The 27,896-nt window shown below is 40.3% G+C and overlaps 1 protein-coding gene across 5 annotated transcripts in view; it reads left to right on the top strand.

Moving 5' to 3' along the window:
• Nucleotides 1-27,896, top strand: part of ZNF608 (zinc finger protein 608) — a 150,108-nt gene that overhangs the window by 23,018 nt on the left and 99,194 nt on the right. The window contains exons 1-2 of one of the 5 annotated variants that reach the window (XM_036903188.2): nucleotides 21,589-21,830; nucleotides 25,225-26,308. The exons of 1 other annotated variant lie outside the window; for it this stretch is intronic. In XM_036903188.2, coding sequence (XP_036759083.1) covers nucleotides 25,412-26,308 — 897 coding nt within the window. In that variant the 5' untranslated portion in view covers nucleotides 21,589-21,830; nucleotides 25,225-25,411. Of the gene's footprint in view, nucleotides 1-21,588; nucleotides 21,831-23,556; nucleotides 24,193-25,224; nucleotides 26,309-27,896 lie in introns of those variants that run through there. 3 more of the 5 variants (XM_036903189.2, XM_036903187.2, XM_036903191.2) reach the window with 3 other exon arrangements.

Raw genomic sequence — 27,896 nt, forward strand, 5'->3', positions numbered from 1 at the left:
CCCCCTATGAGGCACAAAGTGATTTTTTTTCCCCCTCTGGACTTAAATTAGGAAGAGCATTTGAGATGCAGCCCGGTTTTATGAAAGAGATTTTCCTCTGAGATTTGGAGTCCAATGAGAACAATCAGGGCTACCAACTGTGCATGAGCATGCCTTATCTGAATAAGCAGTCGCCTATTAATCTCTATCCTTTCATCTCCTGTATGCCATTTGCTATCTCCTGCGCCATCCTGGCAAACCCAAAGATGGAGAGAAATAATATCAGGCTACTTGGCTGATGGATGCCAAGTGGTAGTTTGTGTTTGTTGAATGCCTTTCATCTGAAGACCTCAAAGGGCTTGACGCACATTACAACTTTGACAGGGCCCAGCTTCAACATAAAGGGCCCGCAACGGGCATAGTCATGGAAATCTAAGTTTCTAGAGTGATTAGTACCCTGGTAACCAAGAGAGATGAACTGGGTCCTTTCTCATTTTTGATGTGAAATTCGATGTCCATTCAGGAGTTTCAATTTCCGACGCAGGCCCTATCACAGGATAAACCACTAAGTATTCAATTTACCTCCTGGGATGTCCCCCCGGGGAGTCTACTCCCTAAGAGGAAGGGCTTTTACATGACAGGCAGGTGTATATATTTCTTCAATTGGCCTAATCTAATAAAGCCGGACATGATTTATATGTGCAAAATGTTGCCATGTTAAATAATTCAGAAGGAAACTGCCTTTCCTAGTTGTAGACAAATAGATGGCAATCTGCATTTGATGCTGCCTGTATCCCAGGGGGACTCGGGTCAGAATGAAGGAAAATACATTCCTTGGGCTGGTTCTGAGAAAAAGCCCCAGGGACAGCTCTCCTAACAGCCTATGTGATTTGGGACCAAACCAAATAATCTTTCAAAATGGACTGTCCTTCTGGTCGTGTTTTTGTGAAGAGGAATAACTGCTTCCATTGGAGAAATCCGATCTGTAATGCCAGAATTGTGGAATGCTGACGCTGACCGTCCTTATTGTGAGAAATGTCCGTATACGTGGTTGGTGCCCCACTTTGGAAAATCAGCCTTGCCTCCTAAAGGGTTTCCTTTTTGCTGACTTTTTCATCCTCTTCACATTTCTCCCTTATTCCCACCTCACAATCTCTTTCCCTATCTCAATCTAATTTCCTCAAACTGAATTTTTAAAGATTGTTGGGTTGTTTTTTTTTTTCCCACAAAAACAACATGGTGAGCCAAATTTTTATTGCACCTTATCTCATGGTCATAAAGCTTGCTTTCATCCTTTGCATATTAACCTCATACACACAGCAGAGGCCATGACTTTGTAAAAATGAGATCGATCACCACATCTCCACAGTGTCATGCTTCTGAACTTCAGCAATGGTTTGCATTTCCATGACATGGTATGACTGGCACCATTTCCCAGCTGGAGCCTCTCTGCTTATGAAAATGATACAGCCAATATTGGGAGTCTCTTGATAACTTCAGAATGCCAGTTTGTAGTATCAGGTTAGCCTAATTTTGTTGATGGATGTGATAAAACAAAGGACATTTATGTCCTGTGCCTTAGCTTGCGAAAGAACCAGACCACCACTGCCTGTTTCATCAGTCTTTGACAGCCGATTGGAATCCCAACAGAGGCGGCAGTAAATGGCCGATGGGGGAGTGGAAAATTCCTAGTGACCCTACTGCTCTGCGTCCCTTGGTCACGCAGAACCAAGACGTGCTTTCCTGGGACTGACCCTGTTTCACATGGGCAGTGCTCAGTTAATATTCCCTTTAATACAAGCATATTTCTGATGCTCATTTTGAACCCAACTCAGAGGAATAGTCTACATTTAGGTAAGAAGATACTGATTTTTAATGAAGGAGCAGGGGTGTTTAAAGAGTTGAAATCCCTCCTGCACCCATCATGTTCCCTCATGTCATCCTCTTTATAGCATTTCTGACTATTGAAATTGTTTGTTGATCTGTCAACTTATTTTTTACTCGACCTCCCTAGAATATCACCTCTTGGACAGCAGGGACTTTGGTGCATATAACAGATAGACCTATTGCCTATCGCAGAGCTTGGAACACAGTGGATGCTCAGTAAATATTTGCTGAAAGAATTATTGAATGAATATTGGCAATAGGTTGAATGTCCAGACATAGGTGCTTCTAAACAGATATATCAACATTTGATAGATTTCTGATTCTGTAATTCTCTAAATGCTTAACTGGTATAGAAATGACCTCATTCTTTTATTTTGATTATTGTTTGGGATACACATCCATCCACTAGAGTTAATTGCAAGCCAGTGTCCATTGGCTCTCTATACCCTCTTTTTCATAGCTACACTAAAATGAAAAATCGTATGTATATGAATGACACAGAATCAGGGCAAGATGCCAATGGGAAGTTACAATTTTGAAACAAAGCTTAGATGGAAGTTCTGGGTAGTTGACTGCATTCAAATTCCTTGAGAGTTAGTAGAAGTTGTACATTGCACTACAACCAACTAGTCTATGAGTCAGGGACTGCTGTTGCTAAATCGAACATCTGTCCTTTTATTCTTCCTCCCCAAAATGGGATAATAGCTCCTATTTCAGTTTTGTGTATATGTGAGATTTTAAAAGGAGAATTATGTAAAACAGCACCTTGCCTGGCACATCGCACTCAGTAAAATTAGCTGTAAGTACTAGTAATAGTAGGAGTTGTAGTATCATTATTCTCTATCACTATTATTCCCAAACCCATTTCATTTAGCCAGTTTTCACTTCTAGGATCTACAACTTGTGTCTGCATTGTCTCCAGATCAAAGTTTCTCTTCCCTCTTCTTTCCCTTAGAATTTGTCTGACACGCTTCTGTTCTTTTACCGGAATGGATCATTCAACAAATGTGCCTTTACTCGCTGACCATGAGCTTCATTTCATCTCCTAGTCCAGCCACAACAGTATTATCCATCTTGCCCATCTCTGGAATCCCAGATTCTGAACCCAGCCACCATCTTGAACCAGCCTCTCACTTTGGGCTTGAAAAATAACCTCAAAGATAGCTCTGAGTAATCAGAATGTTAGAATAATCTTGCCACTACCTCAGATGTGTGGTTTAAGGGAGTTAGATTAGAATAGAATAGTCTCTAAACTCTTTTCCAGCTAAAAATATTTCATTCTAACTCTGTAGTATTTTCTTTACTTCCTTATCTGTTCAGGTTAAATTTGAAAAGAATTTCTACTATAGCAAAACCTTCAATTTTATGATTATTTTATCAAAGGTCACGCTAACTGATCTTGGTTGCACATTCACTAATGTGTCTTTATCGCCACATCTCCTCTAGCTATTGGTTTCTAACATATCAGTTTCTAAGATATGCTTAGGCTCACATGTATAGAACTGCTCTGACAACTCTGTCAGTCCACCCTGGAAATACAGTTTCAGTGTATAACATTACCAGATGTATTACACCTGTTTGTATGATCCACAATAGTATGGATGGAGTATGATCCAATTGCAGGCTCATTTGATAGTTTCACTACTTAACACACAAAATGAAAATCCATGGTGTTTACAGATAGCTTTATGTTTCAAAAGTCCATTCAAACACATTAACTCCTATGACCCTCGCCACAGAGTAATGAGGTAAGTAGAGCAAGTCTTACTGTCCCAATTTAAAACAAGAAAAACTAGGGCACAGCAGAAAACTTGGGCAGCTTGCCCCAGGCACCACAGTTGATCAGTGACATCTAGGCCAGGAACTCAGGATACTAACTGAATCCAGGGCTCTTTCCATTGTGCCGGCTCCCATTCTCAGCCAGAGTGCTCACTCTACCACGTGCACATCCCCGAGTCCTCTCCTGCTGTAAGACGTCTTTTCTGTCCACTAACCACATTGCTTTGTTTAGGCAGAGAAGTCAATAAATTATTATAGAAAAATAGGGAAGTGTATATAGAGAAAGATAATACATATTCTGGCTGTATTTGGCTTTATTGCCCTGTTGCTTCCTCTGGTATGGATCTTGGTGTGACAATCTAATAATCAACTAAAAATAACAGGCAAACTGTAGCATTCTAGTGAAAAATGGGTAGCATTGCCCCTCACGGGAAGCTGTGAAACACACTTCCCATTTGACCTGTGAGCTCCTTTCTGTTACAACCCTGAATGAACTGTTGGCTCAGAGGGGTCCTCATGCTGACTTACACTTACCTTCCCTCTTTTGTTGCCATAACATCAAGGGCATTGTTATTAATCTCTTTCAACTTCTAAGAGCCTAGATGTTTTAAAATTTTGCCCCTATTTCCATCTTCCATCACTCACCCCTTTCACACCCATGAATCCATGTATTGTCGTGGCTGTCCCTTCGTTTCATTTGATTGGCAAATTTTATCAAATGAATTTTATCTGTGTATTGCTCAGTCTACCACATGCCTAGTCACTTAAGTTTCAGTCCCATAAAGGATACATAAAAGAAGTAGAAAGTACCACCTGTCCACTCTGAGTCACGCACAGCATGGTACATTTAAGAAGACACGAGAGAAAAAATACAGATGACAAACTATGGAAAACTAGATCATGTAGTACACAGGGCAGAGAAATAATAAATTATTTGGCCTAGAAACCATGGTGGGTGTAGGTTTACTTTTTAACCTTAGAAGAATTTTATGATTTGGGTCATAGAAACTAGTGAAAGGAATGGTGGTTTATGGATACAATCATCTGGTGTTGGTTTTAGGAAAATAGCACGGAGTCATAAACAAAGGGGGAGGAGGTGGTTTGGGCTCATGTGCAGACCTGGGTTCAAATTTAAGCTTGGTGTCTTTCTAGCTACCGTAACAGGGGTCCTTGTCTGAATGCCTGTTCTGAGGGTATGTGCCACACATTATGGTACATGCATTATTTCACTTAATCCTCTAAACAGCCTTGTTACCTAGTGCCTAAGACTATGCCTCGCTCCTGGTGAGAGCTCAATGAACATATGTTAAGTCATTTGATAATGGAGCACAGTCCTTATGTTACTGACAAGGAAACTGAGGTTCAAAGAAATCATATTACCTGCTCAAGGCCCCAAAGCTAGCAAAGAATAAAACTGGGATTTGAACAAAATGTGGCTAATTTAAAAAGAGGGCTAACGCTTTCCAAGGTTGGTTAGAGGTTAAATGCAGTACGCTGGCTAAAGGATTAGTACAATGCCTGACATGCAGGAAGGGCTTAAATGAACATTAGACAAAACATCTCACAGAAATTAAACTGATACGGAGATGAAAAAGGAGCAATAAGGAGTGCTATAGTACAACGGGTTTTGGATTTTCAACAGTTGAAGGCAATGTGTTCAGAGCCAATAGAACTTCAAATGACCCGTGTAAAGCAAATATTTGATGAGATGTTTGCTTTCATGCTCAGCCATGGCCACTGGTACTTAGTTTTTTTCTGCCTAATAATTTTAATCTCAAGCATAACAGAGACAACTGGATGTCTTTTCCTGGAATGGTCTCCACTTTCCACATTTAATAGTGGTTTGAGAGTATTTCCTATAGTGATAGAAAATGTTGTTTGATTCATATAGTACCTTAAGAACTCTGAAGTGTTGAATTCAGACCATATGCTTTTTGAAAACACCGTATTCATTGTTAGTCTGGAAGGCTGCTATAATAAAATACCATCAGGTGTGTGGCTTATAAACAAGGGACATTCATGTCTTACAGTTCATGAAGAGTTGAAGTTCAAGATCAAGGCACCGCCAGATGGGGTATCTGGTGAGAGCTGTCTTCGGCACTGCTGCCTATCTTCTCACTCTAAGGGTGGAGGGGGCAGGCTAGCTCTCTGGGATTTCTCTTTTATAAGGTCACTAATCCCATTTGTGAGAACTCCACCCTCATGACCTAAGTACGTCCCAAGATCCCATCTCCAAATACTATCACATTCACCATTAGAATTTCAACATATGAATTTCAATGGGGGCATAAACATTCAGCTCATGGCATCCATCAATTGGAGAATCGACATAATAAATGATAGTATTCCCATCCTAAAGATATTATGCAGCCATCAAAAAGAATGAGCTCACTTGTATATACTGACCTGAGAAGATGTTTATCATTTATTTTTAGGTGAAAAATAATTGCTGAAAAGTTGTCATAGTGCAAGTCCTGTTTTAAGTCGGAAAACCTCCGCATATCATTTATATGCTGGTAAATGCATGGAAAAAAGTTATGGAAAGGTACATAGTAAGCTACTGGGAGAAAATCTGCCTCAAAAGGGAGTTTGGGTATGAGGAGGCAGAAAGGAACCTAATGCCTTTTTGCTTTATGTAACTTGTATTTTAACGCTTTTTTAAAAACATTTTTGAGATGGGCATGATTATTTTTATTTAATTTAAAACTCAATAAGGATTATACCAAGATAGGAACCTAAACATACTCCTATAGCTCCCCTTATTGCATTGAAATGCCAGAAGATCACCTTCAAACTGCCAAGCAACATGGGTTACCACATGAGGACCCTGTATTTTGAGAAATTCCTGGAAGTTAGAAACCAGTGAAGAAGAACATGGATAGAAGAAAGCTAGGACAAAGGTTTTATCAGTGACCTAAGAATGAGGTGAGGTGTGTGTGTAAAGTCCACTAAAGGTCCCAGTGTAATAATCCCCTGGGCGTCTGAAGAACCACCCTTGAGGAAACCACACTAGTAGGGTCCAGCTCCTTGTGCCACATCAATTGAACAGCAGGAAACAAAGGCTTTCTACGAATTCTTTTTGAAACAAAATAAGCAACTGATAGTGAAGGCCTGCAGCATATGAGGTCCAGTGGGAGAGGAACCCTATATAACACAAGGTCTACAGATGGTAGAAAATATATGCTGGATCCCATTGCCCTCCTTTCCTTGGCTATGGCATTTGCTACTAGGATAAAATCTTGACTAGGGGTCTCTGAAGCGGCAGGCCTCACAGGTGTGCACTGGGGCAGCAGCCAGGGAACTCAACAAACACCAGAAGGAGCCCCCAAGCCAGAAGATAAGCCAGCAGTACATTCTCCCTGGTTGGCAAGAGATCACCAAACATTTGGGAAGAAAAACACTTTGAAAAAGAGGCTGAAAGCTCAGAAGCAGAAGAACTAAGTCCTGAGGGAAGAGTATCAGAAAACAGAATCATAAATTTAAACTAGAAAAAATTATTATTATTGTGAAAGATTCAGGAGAATATTTTATATACAGGAAAGATTATGCTGATATGAAAAAGAAACATTAGAATTTTTGGAAGTAAAAATTATGATTATTGAAGTAAAAATCTTCGGCAGGGAAACTAGCAGAATGCATATGCTGTAGTACAATAAATGAGCAGGAAAATTGAGGCCAGTGTTTCTGCCAGAATACAGGGCAAGAAGACAATGTGATGGGCAGAATTGTGTCTCCCTAATTCATATGTTGAAGCCTCAACCCCCAAGACCTTGGACTGTGACTATATTTGGAGAAAGGGCCTTTAAAGAGGTAATTAAGGTTAAATTAGGTCATTTGGAATAGCCCTAGTGAAATCTGATTGGTGTCCTTAAAACAAGGGGAAATTTGGACACACAAAGAGACATACCAGGGATGTCTGGTATGGTGGGCCTGCTAGACTAGCCCAGGCTTCAGCTAAGTACCACCAAGTGGCCTCTGTTTTAACACTGCATGGGATAGATGGGTGCCCGCACAAGAAAGGCCACTTGAGGATACAGGAAGAAGGCAGACGTCTGCCAGCCAAGGAAGAGGGCCTTGATCTTGGACTTGCGGTCTATGGAATTGTGAGAAAATAAATTTCTGTTGTTTAAGCCACACAGGCTGTGGTATTTACTTATGGCAGCCCTAGAAAACTAATACAGACAAAATCATGGGAAGTATGAGAATGTAGTTAAGAAACACAGAAAATAAACCCAGAAGGTTTAACATTTATTCAATAAAACTTGTAGAGAGGTAGAACAGAGATCATCGAAGTAAGACTATAATCAAGAAAAAATTCCCCTAACTGAAGACAAATGAGAGTCTGCTAATTAAGACTTTCAGGTTTACTGAGGAAGATTCATTTAAAAAAGACCCACAACTACACAAATAGTAAAATTTAGTAAATCAGAAAGAAAGTGATGTGAGGGTTTGCTTTGAATACAATCATCTGTTTGTGACCTAAAGACAGTTCATTGCGGCCCAACTACAATTCTCGATGCCTTTTCTGTGTTCTGTTGATAAAATCAAAGTTTAGAAGCTGCTTTCTACAAATCTTTTATTTCTTTGAAATAGGGAATAGAGTCTCAGATTAACTGGCTGGGTGCAACAAACATAGTTTCAAATTCTTTTGACACTCTCCCATAGACCCCACTGGGGTGGCACCTACGTTCCCTCCCCTTGGATCTGGGTGGGCCTCTGATGGCTGTGACAGATACACCATGGTACTAGGGTGACCAGAAGTTCTGGATTTCCCAGGACTGTTCTGCTGTCAGCATGGTGGTCTCTTAGGAAACTCCTCAGACCCAGACATGCCAGGACAGTCAGAGAAGTTATTTCTGTGCCTTCCAAGGATGGACCACAAGAAGCACAGCAGCTATCATGTTTCCTGAACACTCACTCCTGCAGCTCTGAGGTGCCTTGTAGGGCAGTCCGACTATCCCTAGGCTACCAGGCTTGAACGGCCATGTGTAGGTATTGCAGTTGACAGTCTCAGAGGAACTCAGCCCTGAAGACACTTCTTGAAGGTGCTAGAAATGTATGTGAAGTTATGGTGGGCCTGCTAGACTAGCCCAGGCTTCAGCTAAGTACCACCAAGTGGCCTCTGTTTTAACACCGCATGGTATAGATGGGTGCACCAGCAGCGCCTGCCCTTACTACTGACCCTCAAAATCATGAAATATATAAAATAGATTGCTATTTTAAGCTACTAAGTTTGAGGGTTCCATGTTAGATAACTGTAGATGATTAGAACAGGGGCTGAAATTACCAAGATGGTCAGGTCACTTCAGTTCTGGCTCCGTGTTCAGTCTGCTGTATCTCAGTGTTGTGATTTGTTTTGTTTTGTTTTGTTTCTTTCTGTTTCCTTTCAAAATTAGTGTAGATTCGCTTCCTAAATCGAGCCATAGCTTTCTAGATATTAGATACATTTGTTGGTCTACAGTTAGTAGATGTTAAAGTAAACATTTAATAGGGAATTGTTGATAAACAGATTTTTCTGGGTTCACAGTATACTTTTATATCAGTCTGCATCTAATCAGGGAGTGAAACCAAATAGGAATTTGAACAAGGACAGTTTAATAGAAATAATTCTTAAGTGTAACGGGATTGTTAGTCATGAGGGACTGGCTAGTAAGATATTAAGAGGACTAAAAGGAATATAAGAATAACAGATATATAATATCAAACAATACAATGGTTACTGAGATAAATCACCCAAAGAAGAGTTCTCTCCCTTCCACCCAGAGCTGAGATCCAGACCTTTTGGAGTCCACAAGGGCTTAACTCACTGGATGGCAAAGAACTCATTGTGAGGACATTCCTGCCAAACTTGAAGGAAATCCCCCCCTCAGGAGTTGTAGGAAATCCACCCCCTATGGTGTTGGAGAAAGCTATGCACAGGGAGGTGTCTCAAAAGAGGCGTTTAGCTACCATACAGGTTAAGGGAATCTGCTGTCACTGTGCAGTGCAAGAGAGAGTGTTATACTGCAGAAGCCTGCCAAGTGAATGTCCTAGACCAGGGTGCAAAACCCTTTCTTTCTGCCATGTCTCTCTATACTATAGCATATAGTATAGGGCCCTATACTAACAATGTTTAACATAGTGCAGGCTGACAACAAAAAGTATTTAAAGGGCTCAGATCCACTTTTATTAAGCAGGTAAAAAGGATGAATTCAGAACTGAGTGGCTAAAAAAAAAGACAACTCATAATTATCATGAACTATACATCAGAATTTCACTTTACAATATCCTGAAGTTCTGATGTCAAGATCTGTAAAGGATTACCCAGATGTTTTCAAAAGGAGAATATTTTAGATGGTAATGGTCATACATTTAAATATTAAACTCATTTTTTTCCAACCATAACTATTATGTGAATACCATTTTGTAGAGTACCAAAGCATTACATGTTTTTCTGAAATTATTATTAAGAGCTCCATTAGTGACTGTAAATAGGCACAGGGGTTCTTTTCAGGGTAAGAGGAATATTCTAAAATTAGATGTGATGATAGTTGCAAAATTCTATATAAGTATACTAAAATTCATTGAATTATACATTTAAAGTGAATATATCTTAAGGTATATAAATTATACTGCAATTGAGTTTTCTTTCTAAATCAGACACTAATTATATGACAAACTTTTCAAATGGAGAAAATGTATTTAAAGATCTGAAAATGCTAGGTAACCTGTTCTTCCACTGCTAATTCATTTAATAGTTTTAATACTATTTATCAGAGATTACATTTTTTTCTTTGTATAATATTTTTTCCAGAGCTCCAGTATTTCATGACTTCCATAAATCTTTTCTGATTCCTCTTGAGAATAATATAGCACTCCCAATTATTTTTTCCATAAGAATATCTTTGAATGTTTTGGGAAAGATTTTAGAAATATTTATGTGATAATTTGATTCTATTTGCAGCAGAATGATATTTATCAGCCTAGGAACTTTGCCCTTTCTTACAATTTATTCTACTGAATTGAAATAAATTTTTGAGATGGCTGCTGAGGTTGAAGATTATTTTTGTTTTCTTCTTCAAACAGTCTCATCTTGGAAGTTTTGTTTGTAATCTGGGGTTACCTGAGGTTTGGACAACCTGGGTCATGGAACGGGACATCCTGGGCCTTACTGTCTGACACTGATCTATGCCTCAGCTAAGGGAGTCAGGGAATCCAGCACTTAAGTTTCTTGTTTCTGGAGTGCAAAGGTTAATGATTTAGTACAATTATGTTCATCCCTAAGTGACCATCCAACTTTAGAAAACATATTTGAAAATCAAATGTTTTAAGATGGGTCCTTTTTAAGAACCAGCCAGTAAGGTTCCTTTTTTTGTGTAAGAAGTCTAGCACAGCATCTGGAATTTAGTTGGTGTTTAATAAATGATATTTAAATGAACAAATAAAATAATGATATAAAATAAACTAGTGAGATTTGAATGTAAGCAGCTATTCTTTGCATTGACACAAGTACCTCAAATGTGGATCAATGATATTCACTTTGGTTTAAATATATATAGGTAAATACATAGGTCTTTACCTTAGACAAATAGGACCCAGGGGGATGTAAAGTTAGAATGTATGGAAAAAGCGCTGAAGTTCCTTCTTGTTTCTATTGTCTAAACCCCACAAAGAAATGGAGGCACTAATTTAGAACAACACACTCACTAAATTTTTTATACTTTGACTAGATAATCTGTTCTAATATCCCAAGTTAACTTGCTTTCCCCTTAACTCATCAGCTTCCCAGAAAGTTACTGGATATATTGAATTATTAAGGGCTTTAGGTGTCCAAACGAGAAATTCTAATTATCTCAGTCTCTATTCATATTAGCTATTTCACTTCTATTGCCCATGAGACTGTTCAGGGTTCCACCAATGACCTTGGGCAACTGCAGCATGAAGGGTGGCACCCTGTTGGAGCATCGCCCTGGGGCTCCACTTAGTGCCTCCATCCTGGATTTCTCATGCTGCAGATTCTTCTTGGTGGCTGGAGATGCTTGTTCCTGCCTGAATGGTCTCACTGAAGGGCTGCTGCTGACTGGTGTCCTTGTCCTTCCCTGCTTTCTCAGCTAGGACCTTTGTTCATCAGCTAACCTCTAAAACTTCAGCGACTCTTTCTACTGGCTCTTTTCTATCGAAAAGTATGTTAAAGGCTGTTTCGTATTACAAAAATACAAAACAACAACAAAAGTCTACTGCCAGACTCTATCCCATTTCAACAAGTTTGTAACAAGAGTAGGCTTCATTTGAGCTCTTCATTTGCTCTGCTTTATTTCAGTCCCAAACCCTTTGCTTTTTGCTGCCATATTACTCCCAATGCTCCTTCTAAGATCATTAAGTCCTTCCTCCAAATAAAAGACAATGGAGGCTCTTCAGTCTTAAACTTTCTTGACTTCCCCGATGCATTTGGAATTGTTGATCACTCTCTCCTTCTCAGAGATATCCCTTACCCAGTGGGTTGTTTGTTTTGTTCTGTTCTGCTTTATCTGTCTGCTCACTCATTCATCTTTCAAGCAGTTATATTTTCTGCTCCAAACTTAAATGTTGGCGTTCCTCAGGGATTCCATTTTGAAGCCTATGTTCTGTTTGTTGACATTGACTTTTGTTTCAATCAACATGTTTTCATTCATAAAGACCTATCTTTCAACAGGTTTTCATTCTTAAAGACCTCTCCCTGCTCCAGTTAGTTTATTTAATTTGGCTTTCTAAAAATTCTTGTAGAGTTTTTTTTTTCAAAATGGAGGGTTTCTAAGTTCAGGGTTGGCTCATTACCTGTTACTGTTACCATTTGTTCACTGAGTATATATTCTTGGCTTGAATATTATTTCAATATACCTTGAACTGTTCATTAGCCATGACTGACCCCTACATTTTGGGGGAACCTGTTCCACTTTTCTCGAATAGAGAAGTTTATTAATATAACAAATATTTTTGAACATTATGATTTCTAAGAATGCAGCCAAGCATGGATGATATAATTCATTTACTACCTCCTGGACTTCTTCTGATTTTATATATATATATAAATAGGTATATATATATATGTGTGTGTGTGTGTGAATAAAAGATTGTAAATTAACTTAAAAGACATTCGAGAGTTTTCTGTAGTTGTGCTAGAGCTAGGCCATTGCCATTCATTGCCTTGTGATAAACTCAAACTCCTCTTCATAGGGGATAAAGGCAGTCCTCCTATCCAGTCTGGCTGAGAGTACCTTTTATACAGTATAAAAGGCTGCCCTTTCTTAGGCTGACACAGCACAGAGCCAGGGCACACAGCTTGTGAGCAGAGCATGAGCTGGATGTCAGCTTCCATTGTTTGCACCAAAACACCTCTGGGCGACTAACACTGCTGTCCTATTTATTTTTTGCCTGTACACCTGTGTTCATTGTGTTTCCTCTGCTGGGCATGGCTTTGCCCTTTCCATCTCCATCCTAATAGGGTACAACAATTTAACCTACTTCCCTGAACCATTAGGTAAAGTTAGCTTTTCTTCTCCTCCAAAGTAATACTTTTTGTGCTTATTATCATAAATCAAATCCTTTTTGGAGTTTGGCAAGTATCTTATCCCAACTATGAAATTTGAAGCATCTCTAGAGCAGAGATGGTGTCTTATTCCTTTTCCTATCTTCTGAGAATGAGTATAACACCATAGAGATTTGTTGAATGAATATGTCAAGCTTAATCACAGGAGTTAATGTTTGTAAAATGCTTAGCATAGTGCCTTTCACAGAGTAAGGGCCATACAGGTGTTTGTTAAATGAAATGAAAAGTTGTTAGGACATGAGTTTGGATCTGAGAGGACTCCTGTTATAATTAATGATAATTGTGCCCATAATTTATTAATTGACTCAGAAATACTTTGCTCTTCTATCACTAGACTTTGAGTAACATGGAGCCAGGGATAGAAGCATTGCTTTCTTTTTATATTCTACTCCTTTTTCTAATTACATATCATTTCTCTCACAGTGATAGTTAAATCTCATTATATTTAATGATTTATCTTTTTCTGCTATAACAGTTTTATCAGTGACTCCTTGTGTTATAATCTCATTATTTCACAAAATTATATCCTATTTGTTAAGAATAGTAACTGTTAACCATTATTTCATCTTTAATGCTCTTTTTAATCTCAATGCCATAGCCTTCTTTGTGAAAAGATTAGACATTTTTCTCTTCATTTAGTCTAATTCTGTTCACTGTTGCCTATATAGTATCTTTCACTGTGTGTGTTGCTATTTTGTTTAAAGAATTGAATTCTGTGTCTGAATATTGGTTAAATTTCTACAACTATTTCTTGAATAACACAGAGAACATGCACTGAAGAAATCTCAATTACCAAATAATTTTTCTTTCTTCCAATGTGTAATATACCTGCAATGAAATACTGTATCTTCATTCCTTAATTTCTATTGAATATATTTCTGTACAGGATTGATTTTTTTTCCTCCTTGATTGAAAGGTAGTTTATATAAGAAAGCTATAAAGTGTTTAATTGACCCTTCTAAGTGCACATTGAAAATAGAAATAGAAATTACAGATTTTCACCATATATGGCCTCGCAAGTGACTTAGACCTAAAACAAAGACTGAGTAAACAAACAGTAGATAGGAAGCAAGGAAAATCTGTTGCTTGTTTGTATACATACCAATGTCATTTAAGACAATTTTACGCTATTGGATTAATGCCAAAAATGTTGCAAAGCCTACGGATAAATTGTGTTTCTGAATAGCTTGTTCCCTCTCTAAAACATAGTAGCTTTTTTTCTTTCAATTTTTAATACAGAAATTTCCAAATATATGTATGTGTGTGTTGCATAAAGAATAATATTGTCCCAATGTGTACCGCCAGTCTCAATAATAACCAGTCTGATGTCATTTTAAACTTCATTCTGCCACCTCTTATGGCAATATTTTTTTAATGGTTGAAATTTTCAATTGAATAATAAAAAGAAACTTTTTTTTTTTAAACTCTGAGTCCTAATGCCATATCATCTGCTTGGCAGAGTAGTGATCTCTGGTGGAAAAATGACCATGGCTTTTCTTTGATTGAAAAGCAGTCAAATTCATTATTCTTTCAGGAAAAGTCATCAGTCACCTGCTATTATTTCGATACTCAATGAAATGGGTGGAACTGTTTGGAGCCATGTTTTGGTGGCCGTTTAGTACAATGTTTAAGCCTCCAGGCTCAGGCTGAACTTCCTACATGAACTCTTGGCTCCACCAAGATTTGCTGTGCTACTTGAAAAGGTTACTTATTTTGTCTGTGTCTCAGTTTCTCATCTAATGATAAAAGTACTGGTCTCATGGGGCTGCTACGAAGATTAAATGAATTAATACATATGAAGAATTAAGAAGTTTTTGGAACGTGGTAAATCACACATATATTTCCCATTATTACTGATGTTCTTGAATTATAAATGTCTTTTAAGTTTGAAAGAATTGTGTATCCTTAAGACATTTGTGGGTCTTTGGGGATAACAATGGAAATTATTAAAACACTTAAAAAAGTTATACATACGATGCAACATCTTAATTATGAAGAAAAACATATAGTTTCCTTTGCTCTTAGAAATGGTCTGACATGAGTACTTTTCAGTATTAAATTTTAAAGAGTGTTTTCATTTAATGTTTTACATTTTAAAAATCTCAGAGGAAAAAAAATCTAGTGAGGGCAGATAATGTTTAGAATATAAAAATTGAAGCCTATGCTAGAACAATTTGTTCATTTAACTTTGGTGGGATTCTTCCAAAATGCAAGGAATAACATGAGAACCCAAAAAAACAGGAAACATTACAATATGTTTGGAAGAAATGTCCTCCTACCTTAAATTTTATTCTTAGCAGCTCCCCCTATGTGATCATTATGTTCTAAAGGTATTACAAAAAATACAATGTGCTTCCCAGAATGATTTTAAGAGTCTTTCCAAAAAAAAAAAAAAAAAAAGAAAGAAAAGAAGATAGAAGGAAAGAAATGACAGAAAAGACAGAAGGAAGGTAGAGAAAAAGAAAAGATGAGGGGATTAAAGTATTTTTGGAGGAAGAGGTCCACAGAGCAGGCTGAAGAGCCCTGTACATTGAGCTTTAGAAACCTTAACATAGTGGCCCAGGAGTCAGCCAATCAGGAGGCTGAGAACCACATTTCCATAATGATGATTGGCTGGTGGGCTGGAGGCTCAGCTGAGCAGAGCCATGGATAGGGAGGAAATGCTCTTTTGAGAAAATAGCAAAACAACTTTGTGGCTTTCTGTTGTTTATTGCATATTCTACAAATTATTGTAGTGATTCATCCTTTAGGAAAGCTTGTTTTGAAAACAAAAGAGGCACAGTTGTTCACAACAAAAGTGATATTCAGCAGCCAAAGGAGCTGAGTATAATGGTACTCTTATTTTTCTTTAAAATAAACTTTCGTCTCCTGATTTTTTTCCTAACCAAATATGTTAAGACTTCTTAGGAGATTTATAAGGATTTAAATTACAAATTAGGGGTTACCCTTTCTGATAAGCATCTTTTCTTCATTAATCTGTCAGCTCTCTGAAATATGCACAAATAGAATGTAGTTTGCAGTGAGGAAAAATCCTTAAATCCTAGCAACAAAAATATATTAAATACTTCCACAATTAAGGGGATTCTGCCACTCTCCCAAAAGAAGCTATATTAGGAAATTTTTTTCTTACAGTCATATGTGTATGAAGGCTAGAGATACATGTACTGACGCAGCTGGTATTACTCTCATACATTTTTACGCATATATAAAACCCCACTGCCATGAAGTCATGGAGATTTTTTCGAGAAAGGCGGGCAAGGAAGAAAGATGGAATAGAGCATAATAGGGGCTGTATCCTGCTGCCTTTGGCCCTCTGCAGCTCTGTAGTAGTATATTTTGTTGTAGTTGTCTTCAATTCAAAGAGAGCAGTGCCAACGTTTCACCTGCAAGTTTTGAAATTTAGTTTTACAGCCATTCTTTTCACGGACCATCTTTCTGGAAATAAGACTAATTCCATAGAGCAGATTAAGCAGAAGTATTTTTCACTCTCTCCCAGTGACCATTCCTTGGCTAGCTAACAGACCAGCCATTCAGAAGCAATTTTCTTCAGGCTGAAATTATGTGCTGACCGTAGCAGATCACTTCCCATAATAACCCTTCCCCCACCCAATGCTAAATACAATCTGTCTCCTACTCACTGTAATAACGTGCAAATGACTGTAATTTTGCAGACAAGAAACAGCCCAAAGTGAAACGTGTCTAAACAGAGGTCGATTTGAAAAATCAGGGCTATTACCTAAATCTGTAAAATACATATTGTAATAAAACCAGCAACAGCAATCTCCAATAAGTAGTTGTAAAAAAATGTAGTTTGTGTTTTGATCTTCTTTATGCACCCAGTCTCCATTGGCATAAAAGAAAAATCCTTTTGCAGAAATGGTTTCATTACATATGATGTAAATTGCCTGACTTTGCTAACCGATCCATAGACCTCGCTTGGGCACACTTTCAGATATAGTAGCAGCTCACCACACCACAGGGGCCTGGGCCAAGTGGAGGTAAAATTTCAGACACTTAACACTGACCTACATTGCAGTTCTCTCAATGTGAGCAGTATACAAATGTTTTCCTTTAGAAGAATGTGCTGTTCTGCAAGGGTTTTGCTAGGTTTTGCTAGGTTCTCTAGAGTGGCAGAGAGAGCATAAAAAGGACACAAATTGGTGCATTTTCTTTTTGATGATTTTAAGGTGGAGTGTCAGGACAAGGAATTGGGAAGTACCTATACACAAAGGGGGAGAAACCTCCCTCTTTATATTTCTTTACCATTAAGCAATTCATTGTAGTCTTAAATCGAAGCATGGGAAATGTGCTTTATATCATTGCAACTTGTTTAAGCAAAACTGAGTTACAAAGATTGGTGAAGACATCATTATTCTCCTTCCCTCGATTATAGGATCCCTTTGTCATAATGGAAGGTGAGCTAATAGGGCATAGAAATCACCTGGAAAGTTAACACAGCTGTGTTATAAACTGTGTGTAAATGTCCACATTCACAAAATGTGTATCAGGTGTCCAAAAATCTCCTATGGCAGGGGGAACACCATCGGTGCCTGTCCTTCCTGAAACTCCCCAAGAAGGACCTGAAACGTCTCCACGTGCAGGGGCCTCTCTCTCCAGTGGACACCCGCTTCTTGGCATTTTATTTTGGTCCAGTGGTAGTTCAGGATATTATACAAATGTCAGATGTTTGACCAAGACCATTTTGCTAACAGTTGTCTGGAAATGGATATTGTTAAAAAATACTCCACAGAAATTTGAATTGGCTTTAGTTAAGTGTGTGTGAAAAGGCAGAGTTTGCTCTAAAAGACCTTTCATAGATAAGAAGTTAGGATGTTATCCATAGGTAGGAAGAGTGAAGATCTTCGAGTGTTTGTGTGAGTGTTTAGTAAATCACCAACTCTACATTCCCTCAAAACCAGGTCACCTGCCCACTGCCTCGAGGTAGGGCTGTTCATAAACAACCCCAGCCAGATAAACATCTTTTTTCAACAGTCTTCTTGGGCAGCCAGAAAGTTTCTCATTATGTCTAACTGAAGTTCCCTTTCCCATAAATTACGCCTATTTCCAGGTAGGTTTTTATTTTTTATAACTTTGCTTTCCACTTTAACCCTTAGTCTTGAGTAAATGTCGAGTGTCTATGTTGGCATAGATTTAGAAAAGCTAAGCCCAGTTATAGAGGCCCTTCCAAATAAACAGAAACACATTATTTCTGATCCTTAATAATATTCCACAAATCAGAGGAAATAGGCACCAAAGAAATACCAACCCTGTGTTACCTCCTGAAACCTGCAGCATTGAGCTCTTCTGCTCTTTTTAGAAAGGAGGAAAAACCTTGTGCTAGGACCTTCCGATCTCCTTGTAATCAAGACAGTCTGTGCAGGGCCAGAGCTGGTTGGGATGGTGGTTGGAGATGGGAGGACACGGCTTCACTGATTCCCTTTACACCATCCTAATGCTCATCCCACCTCTCTTATTTTCCCTAAACTTATTTCCAGACCTTTCCCCTCTTTCCCCCTCTACCACATCTCTGAGTAGATAAGCCCTGGGATGTAAAATTACAAAGTGCACATATTACACAATAGCATTAGTATTGTCAAATATATGCATGTGGATATTAGGAGGGAGTTTCACGTTTTCCCTGTTCCCTTGATAAGAGAGAAAGATAAAATTTCTTCTCTAAAATAACAGAACTTCTTAATTTTGTAGCCCTGACTTTCGAAGCTGGTAGTTAATTATCTTAGTTTCAGTCATCAATTAGCTGATAGCCCTCTGATGTCTCTTGTTTGGGTCCTTTGTCAAACAAAACAAAACAAACAAATGCAAAGCCAGCCTAACAACTCTGGCTTATTTTGCCTCCTGGAAGAAGTAGGAGGGCAGATGGGGGTGGGGTGGGGGTTTAGGGATGGCATGGGTGAGGAGGGGGTGGAGGTAGGATGTACATGGAGTATGGAGCTGTGGAAATGGAGGGAAAATGCTTTCATACATCGAAATGATTTGGGGTAAATTTGTGATGGAGTTTGGCATAAACCTTTGTCTTTAACCAGTGGGGGTTATCAAAAAGGCCTGAGATTTAGAGTTAGGTCCTGAAGTTAGTGTTCAGATGATCTGAGTATTATGAAGCCTAAACTTTGGTTTTGGTTAATCTATATCTATTCTACAGACCTTGTGATTTGCTTTTAACCAAGGCAATGTGTTGGAGGAGTGCTTCTATCCTCTTCCAACTTTACAGGTCTTGTTTTGTATGTTTTTTGAAGCCCAGTCATTTTAAGAGCTAACCGTTGATTTTTCCAAACTGACACAACGTATGGGGGCAGCCTTGGGTGTCCAAAGGCTGAAATGTAAGTGATGCTACAGTGACACAGAAAGTACTCTAGAGTGATCTGGACCTTTGAAGAACCACTCTTCTAAAAGAGGAAAAGTTAAAAATCATATGGTACTGTGTTATTATCTGTGGGAGACACGTAAAAATTGTAAAATCTGTGTATTCAAAAAGCACAAATATCAAAGCTAAAATGGAGGATAAGTGGATGCCAGGTATCTTATTTGTCCTGTTTTAATTGTTAATATAGAGCTTTGCCTTGAATGCAGATCTATTTAGGGAGATCTAAGGACTATGATAGATTGCATTCTCTAGTTTTTATACCCAGGAAAGGGTGGAAATGGCTGCTTATTACTATTTGCAGCATCAAATCTACTTCCTCTTGGGTAGTGAAACAACTAATTGGCAATTTTTTTTTATGAAGTGAATATATTGAAAGCTCAAACATGAGTCAGTAGACATGACTTAAAACTTATGACATATTTTTATTGATCTACAAAGTCATCACTGAATATTGACATCATAAACTATCTTCTGCTAGCACTAATTTATTTTATATGTCCATTTGACTCAATTAAGACACATTCTTAAATTGCAATTGCCATGTGCAAATTACAATCCCACTACTGCTGGATCTTTAAAAGTTGGGATCATGATGCTTTCAATTAAATTCAGAGCCCCCTTTGACTTAAAAATTTCCATATAATCGCTCCTAAAAATAATGTAAACTAATAATGAAAAATTAAAAATAAAAATGCTCTAAAGATTTAATATGTATAAATATATTAACCTAAGTATATTAGCAGTTACAGTACAATACTGAACTTGTTTCATATTAAGCTCTCATAGCCCGCGAACTCAGAGTCCCATTAACTTGGTGTTTGGCATTTGTCCTACAATAAATTCTGAAATACTTCTGTATTCTTGGGGGATTGAGCGGCCGAACTGTCAGAGGACTTTGACACTCCGCTCTCCCCAAGATCATGGTAAAGATTTTGTAGAAGGGGGAACTCTGACAATTCCTCGGTTTAAAACTGCTGACTGGGACTGTTTAACGGATTAATCTTCCTGGTGTATTTTAATCTCCACAAATGGATTAAAAAAAATGAGGCTGGCTCGAGGTGTTAATATGGTTGGCTGGAACCTTATTTTGTTTTTTATCTTTCTGGAGCCGCGTAGGACCAGGTGGAAAAGATTTGTTACTCATTCCCGGGAAGAACCGTTCATGTCGTGTTGGTTACATGGTTGCCAGCGTTCACACTTCAGTGCTTGTAGACCAGAAGACTGGAAACAAAAGGGTTACTTTGTTTCTCCACCACCGCATTTACTCCCAGATCGATTTTTCTTATTTAATCAGCAAGTAAAAAGAGAGACACGGGGAAGGGAAAAAATTATTTTTGGAAAAAGGGCAAAGTGGTGGGGGAGGGCTGAAAGCCAGAAGCTGCAATACAGAAAATCAGTCTTGGGAGTTGGCGCTGCCGAGTCCTTGCAACAAGGAAGGGAAGCCAGCAAAACGCTCGCAGTCATTTCCACCCCGCCAGCCTCCCTTTTCTCCTCACTACGCGCTAGTGGCTCATTTGGCTTCCCTCTGCCACCGAGCGATCACATACATTATTTCCCCCAAGATAACACAATCAAACTTGTATTTACCGACATCCTCTCCTCGCAGCCTGTTTGAGATTTGTTTTAATAAATAAGTGTTTTATGTGAATGATGTAGTAATTGAAACGGGCGCACCATCTTTTTTTCCTCCTTCTTACTGCAGGAGGTTCCTCAACCCCCATCTGGGTGGAAAATAAAACGCTTTGTCTCCACAACCACCCCCCACCGCACCCCCACCCGCTCTCAGTGTGTGCTTTATACGTGTGTGTATCTCAACCCCCTACAAGAGCCAAGAGAAAGCAGCTAACCAATGAAAGAGCCCAGTTTCATAAAAGCTGCTCTCTGATTGGTCCAATGCTAAAGGGCAATGGGAACAAAGAAAAGTCCCTTTCAGGTATAGAGGCTGAGAGCTCCTTTTGCTCCACTCCCCCTGTGTGTGTGTGTGTTGGGTTTCAGTCCTGATTTCAGTGTTGCAGAACAAGCTGTGTGTGTGCACCACGGAGATTTTTGTTTTCTTTTTTTTATTTTAGTTTTTGCTTTTATTAAAAAAAAAACACAGGACGGTCTGTGACATTTGATGGTCCATCTTCTTTAATAATAAATTTGTTGAAGAGATTATAATTTCCAAAATAAAGCGGCTGCAACCAAACACATTCAATGCAGTTAGAAGGAAAAGGTCAACTCGATCCAATACAGACCGTAAGTACGGTTGCGTGGTGTGTCTCTATATAGCACTTAGCGGGGACTTCATGCAGGGGAATGTGCGAGTTTTATGCATTGAAATGAGGAACTAGTTTACAGGGTTTGGCTTTTGCATTGAGAACAACAACCCGAGAAGGGTGAATTTTATTCAGCGGAGGGTGAAGCATTTGTAACTTCTTCACACAAATTAAGCTTGACGGGGCACTCGGGGTAACTTAGAGTGAATTACCTTTTGGGCTCTAACCCAAGGAAAATAAAAGTGACACAGTTACATATACTGATCTACAGTGTCCATTCTCTAGCTCACCTCACGCCCTCCTCCTATCCTAGCTGGGCAAGACCCTCTTCCAAACCGAGCCAGGAAAATGGGGGCAAGGGTAGAACAAGCCGATTTCTGTCTCCTGTCACCTCCTAGTACCCAATAATTTAATATTAAGCAAGGGAATAGTCTCCCATTACATGTAATGGTTATAATTACTATTTTCCACAGCCTTAAAAAAGCGACCATTAAAAACACCATTAAGAGAGGAAAAAAAAAAGCCCCACCCCACCCAAACCAGCCCACAAATAGTAACAATGGTGTGTTTATTACAGGACCTGGCTTGGGAGCTAGCAAAATGTTTTTCTTTGTTTAAGACATGAGGGGCTCCCTAAAACCCAAGTAGCTTGGAGGTGCCCTCCCCCCTCGCCTAGGTGTCCCCATCCCTGGCCCCTTGAGAGAGCCGACAAATTGGAGATAAGTTGAGGAAAGGTTTATAAGGTGTTTCTTTAAAACATCTGCTTTGCTCTTGCGCTCATTACATTTCACTCTTTCTGAACTTCCGAGAGCCTAGATCTGCGAGAAATGTTTCACATTCATAACTTGTAGCTGCGCCCACTTGCGGGGGGGAGGAGGCGGCGGCGGGTGGGGGGAAGAGTGTGCAGGGGGAGGGGAGAGACCCTTAGCTTTTTTTTTAAAGACCAGATCAGTATTTTCTTGATACGCTTGTCACCATTTTTGTTCTCACGACAGCCAATTGAGCCCTTGATCCTCACGTGATGTGAAAGGCTTGCACTGTAACAAAATCGCTCCTTTTAGATGGGCTGTTGCTAACTCGCCCATCCCCCTCTCCCAGCCCCGACGTTTCCAGCAAAGCGACTCTCCACTTCCAATCCACCAACAATTCATTACTGCTTTTAGCTTCCAAACGCCAGCTAATTAAAAATACTAAGCCAAACTCCGGGGCCATCTGACTAAACACAGGGGTGGGCGAGAGCGGAGGAGGAGAGAAAAATAAATACAAGGGCGACGCACCGTTTGCTGCGACTATCAATGGGGAAAACTGCCCCGAAAAAGGTCGCCTTAAAAAAAAAAAATATTTTTCTGACTCTAATTATCGAATTACCACATGACTGATTGGCTTGAGCGACAGCGGATCCCTCCCCTCCCCCCTCCCCACTCGGGGACTATACTAAGAACTCGGTTCCTTTTTCTTAAAACAACATGAAACAGGAAAACATCACATCCTTTAGGTTTCGAAGACGGGACCAAATGTAAACGCCGTTATTTCCCCCACCCCCACCCCCAACCACAACGCCCCCCGCCCCAACCGGCGGCCGTTGCAACCGGCTGGTCGGTCACCGAATCTTCAGTGTCCCTCCCCCTCCGCACCTTCCCGTTGCCCCTCCCGCCCGGCTTCTCATCCCACCCTGTCTTCCTCGTCCTCCTCACCCCTCCTTCCCTCTTAAGTTAGTTCAAGGAATCAAATCTGTCAGGACGGGCGGAAAAATGCCACTTCCCGACGCACAGGCGGAATCCAGCCCAGATTTTCAGTCGTTTCTTCTTCTTCTCCCTTCCCTTTCACTAATTTACCCCGATGTTCGCACACTCTGTCCTGTTACTAGCGGACGCCCTGTAGGCTCGCTACCTGGGATCCTTACTTACTGATCACGCTGACTCTGAAGTCTGGAACCGAAGGCGGAATGAGAAGTTGGGAAAACTTTTTTCTCTAAGCTCTGTCTCTCTCTCTCTCTCTCTTTTTTTTTTTTTTCAGAAAAACGATTACTCTCGATGCTTGTTAAGAGGGGGAAAAAAACCCTTTGGTGCTTCTGTTGTGAATGTGAAACATCTTCCAGCTGTACAGTGACACTTTCTTTTTTTTTTAAGGAGAAAAGGACTCCTGCTCCGCTTGCCAAAATGGGGGTGGGGAGGTGGAATAATGTTATCGAGTGATCATTCGGGCTGAGATGTGTTATTTGGTTTCTTCCTTCTTGATCATTTGGTGTTTAAGTAAAATGAGGCACAGGCTTGTTTGCCGAGTGGCGTGGGAAAGGCATTTTGATTTGCTGGCCTAATTAAAAAAATGATAAAGGATTAAAGGTAAGCAATGTCTGTGTGTGTGTGTGTGTGTGTGTGTGTGTGTGTGTGTGTGTGTATTTTTTTTCTTGACAATCAACTGTTAAAAAGGGGCTGATCCCTTTAAAAACCGTTTTAACTGATCTTTGTCAAACACACACTCATTTGCGGTCATTGAGGCCACCTTGGCGCAGATCACTTAAAGTGCATGTCTTAATCAGTTTCCCGGTGCAGTCAGTAGCACCATATTTAACAGATTGAGCAAGTCTGTGACCTAGGAATACGGTAGAATTGTTCAGGTGTCATTTTTTTTCCTCAAAAGGCAGATGTTTAGCTTTTTATTTAACACTGTCTTTCCTATAGAGAAATGCTCTTAAAGACGTGTGTGTATTTTCAAAAATAAAATTGTATAAACTGTTGGGGGAGACAGAATTGGAGGGGGGTATATGTATATTAGTGGAGGGAGCATTACCGCTTATTTTTTTCTGTTCCTTCCTGGGAACAAAAAACAGATTGTCCAGACAATTTGTGAAAAGAATAACATTAGAAATAAGGAAAATTTAGCCACATCTCTCTGAAACTAGCCTCAGAGAACTTTCAGGGTCTGGTCTTTTAAACTGCAAGATCTAGGACATATCTAAGGATGTTTGAAGCGTGTTCCTGCCTCTTGTCTGAGTGTTCAGGCTGTGTTTCTGGGCTCGGGATATCACATGTATGTGCTGGTAAAAAAATCCTAAACTCTTTTTTTTTTTTTTAAGTCTTTCTGGACTTGACTCAGAGATCCTTAAGATATTTTAAAGCCTTTAAAAAAGTGGTTATCCTTGTGTTGTTGATAAAGGGATTTTGTTTTTAGCTACTGTAAAATGCTTACTGTTATGGGTAAGTTTTTCGGGGTTGGTTATTTTCCTTTAAACCTGAAATTGGACTGTGGAGACAATACATGAGCCACCTTACTCTCCTTTCTTCCTTGTACCCCTTACTGAGTCCCCAATATTAGTCGTTTTTTATTCTGGTAACACCCAGACAAGAAATATTCGACTTTTCCCCCCTTCACAGGAAAAGTGGACCTGGACTGAAGGGTGTTAAAATCCCTGGACACATTCCTGGGGCAGGAAAACGAAGAGGAAGACTAGAAGATTTTTTTTTTTTTCGGTAAGAGAAAGCCCAGCGGAGCTAAACGAATGTCCCCTCATCTCCAAAGGAAAGTTCATCGGATTTTTATTCTAGAGAGCTCATCTTCAGGATGTCAGTGAACATTTCTACTGCAGGAAAAGGTGTGGATCCAAATACAGTTGATACTTATGACAGTGGCGATGATTGGGAAATCGGGGTTGGAAATCTAATAATTGATTTGGACGCTGATTTGGAGAAGGACAGACAGAAATTTGAGATGAGTAACTCCACGAACACCAGCAGCAGCTCTAAGGATTGCGGAGGTCTGGCCTCCAGTGGGGCCGGCGCTACCGCCGCCTTAGCGGATGGCCTAAAATTTGCTGCTGTTCAGCCCTCCGCTCCCCAGGGGAATTCACACAAAGAGACCAGCAAATCAAAAGTGAAAAGGAGTAAAACTTCTAAGGATGCTAATAAATCTCTGCCTTCTGCTGCCTTGTATGGGATTCCCGAGATCAGCGGCACGGGCAAGAGGCAGGAAGTCCAAGGGCGCCCTGGAGAGGCAGCTGGCATGAATTCAGCGCTGGGTCCCAGTGTGAGCGGCGGCGGCGGCGGCAACCCAAACAGCGGCAGCCCCGGCGCCGGCACCGCCGCTGCCTCCGCGGGGGCGGCCTCCTGTGGGAAGAGCAAAGAGGAGAAGCCAGGTAAAAGCCAGAGCAGCCGAGGCGCCAAGCGGGATAAGGATGCGGGGAAATCCAGGAAGGACAAGCACGACCTGCTTCAGGGCCACCAGAATGGCAGTGGCAGCCAGGCTCCTTCCGGGGGGCACCTCTATGGCTTTGGGGCCAAGAGCAATGGAGGTGGCGCGAGCCCCTTCCACTGCGGGGGCGCTGGGAGTGGCAGCGTCGCAGCTGCAGGGGAAGTTAGCAAAAGTGCCCCGGATTCAGGGCTCATGGGAAACTCTATGTTGGTAAAGAAGGAAGAGGAGGAGGAGAGCCACAGGCGAATCAAGAAACTGAAAACTGAGAAGGTAGGATACAGCGCCTTCCTAGATCTCCCACTTTCCTCTTTGTGTGCATTTGTCGGGGGCGGGGGTGGGGGCGGGGGTGTGCCTCTGTGTGCCTTCCACTTCTTATTCGTGCCCTCTGGTTCTGTGCGATTTCCACCATATGCATCCTGTCCGGGAGAGTTTGGAATGGGGGCGCTCACTTGGGTGCGGTGTTTGGCTCTTGCTGGTGGTGCTCCTTGTGGTGCTAGGTCCTTGCCAGGGCCTGGGTGTGCTCTAAGCATCTTTTGCCCTGCACAACGGCTCCTGGCCAGCCAGCCAGTGGTGGTGTGCTTTTAATTGAAAACCCTCTCATGTACCCGGCTTGACGCCTGTCCTGGTTTCTCCCCTAAGGAGAACCGTCTCCTGTTTTAATTTACACATCCTAGTATTACTAGGACACATCCTAGTAATGTGTCCTTAGGTGCAGGGTTCATGATTCCTCCCGGAGAGGTATGTCAGGGATTCCAATTTATGCACCACCCTCCACCTATTTACTTTTTCGTTACTCTGGCCAAAACAGTTCTGTCAAAGGATATCATCCTTTGGATGACATCCTCTTACTGGTCCTGAATTAAACGCCAACCATGGGTCATTGGTTTCATAACTGTACAAAGACTGGGATGGTTCGGGTGGCTGCTGGGACTGTACCCTTGTTCCCTCTCCTGGTTCTTAGCTGGAGATGGAAGAGTGTTAACACTTGGATTTCTGGCTTGGCTAGGGAGCTCTGACAGGTTGGTAAGAAAAGCGAGACTCCAAGGACTGGTGTTCCTGAAATGTGTAAATATAGTCAAAGGATTCTAGAATTATGCCTTGCGTTTGACTGCTGGGGGTCAATGAGTCTCAAGGCAGTTTGGATGCGTCCTCTCATCCTTGGCATTGTCTTAAGTCTAGGTAGACACTGCCTTTTCTGAAAAACCGTCCCCTGGGTTGTGTTGTGTTGTGCTAGAAGCCTGTGACTTTCTGGTCTGGCGATTGTTGTGCATTGAGCTGTGGACTGAATGTGCTCTGTACAGATAGGCAGGTTGGGAGCGAGTTGGGGGTTGAATGATGTTTTTATAAAATTACTTTTCAGATCCATTCTACAGGTTGTGCCTGGCAGAAACAAAATTCGTCCCCTGTGATTTGTGGCATGGTTGTTTGGGATTATGCTTATTAAATGATTTGGTTTTTGCTATTTCTAACTTGATCAGAATTGTATGATGTCTTTGAGCCATTATTTCTGTGTACAAATTATTCACTGCTTTCTATTTAAACCTTTGTACTTTTGTGTTCTTCTGGGCAAGATTTAAGTTGGAGTATAGGAATAAAGTTGTGATTTTATGATTTTAGAAGTTGATGAAGGTACATTAAGGTATAGATAAGGCCCCGATTGTCGAAAGCCTCTGAACACTTCTTTTATTCATATGCCTTTGGTCAGACAGCATTTTACCTTGACAGATGTAAATGAAGTTTTAAAAGTCCCAGATTTCAGTTCTTACATTTAAATGTGTAGTTTCACATAATTTCTGCTAAAAGGTATACTGAAATCTTATTACTTGGTACAGTAGGGCATTTACTTTTGTTGCCAATT

The sequence above is a fragment of the Manis pentadactyla genome, chromosome 13 (genome assembly GCF_030020395.1).
Source record: "Manis pentadactyla isolate mManPen7 chromosome 13, mManPen7.hap1, whole genome shotgun sequence".
NCBI classification, from domain to species: domain Eukaryota; kingdom Metazoa; phylum Chordata; class Mammalia; order Pholidota; family Manidae; genus Manis; species Manis pentadactyla.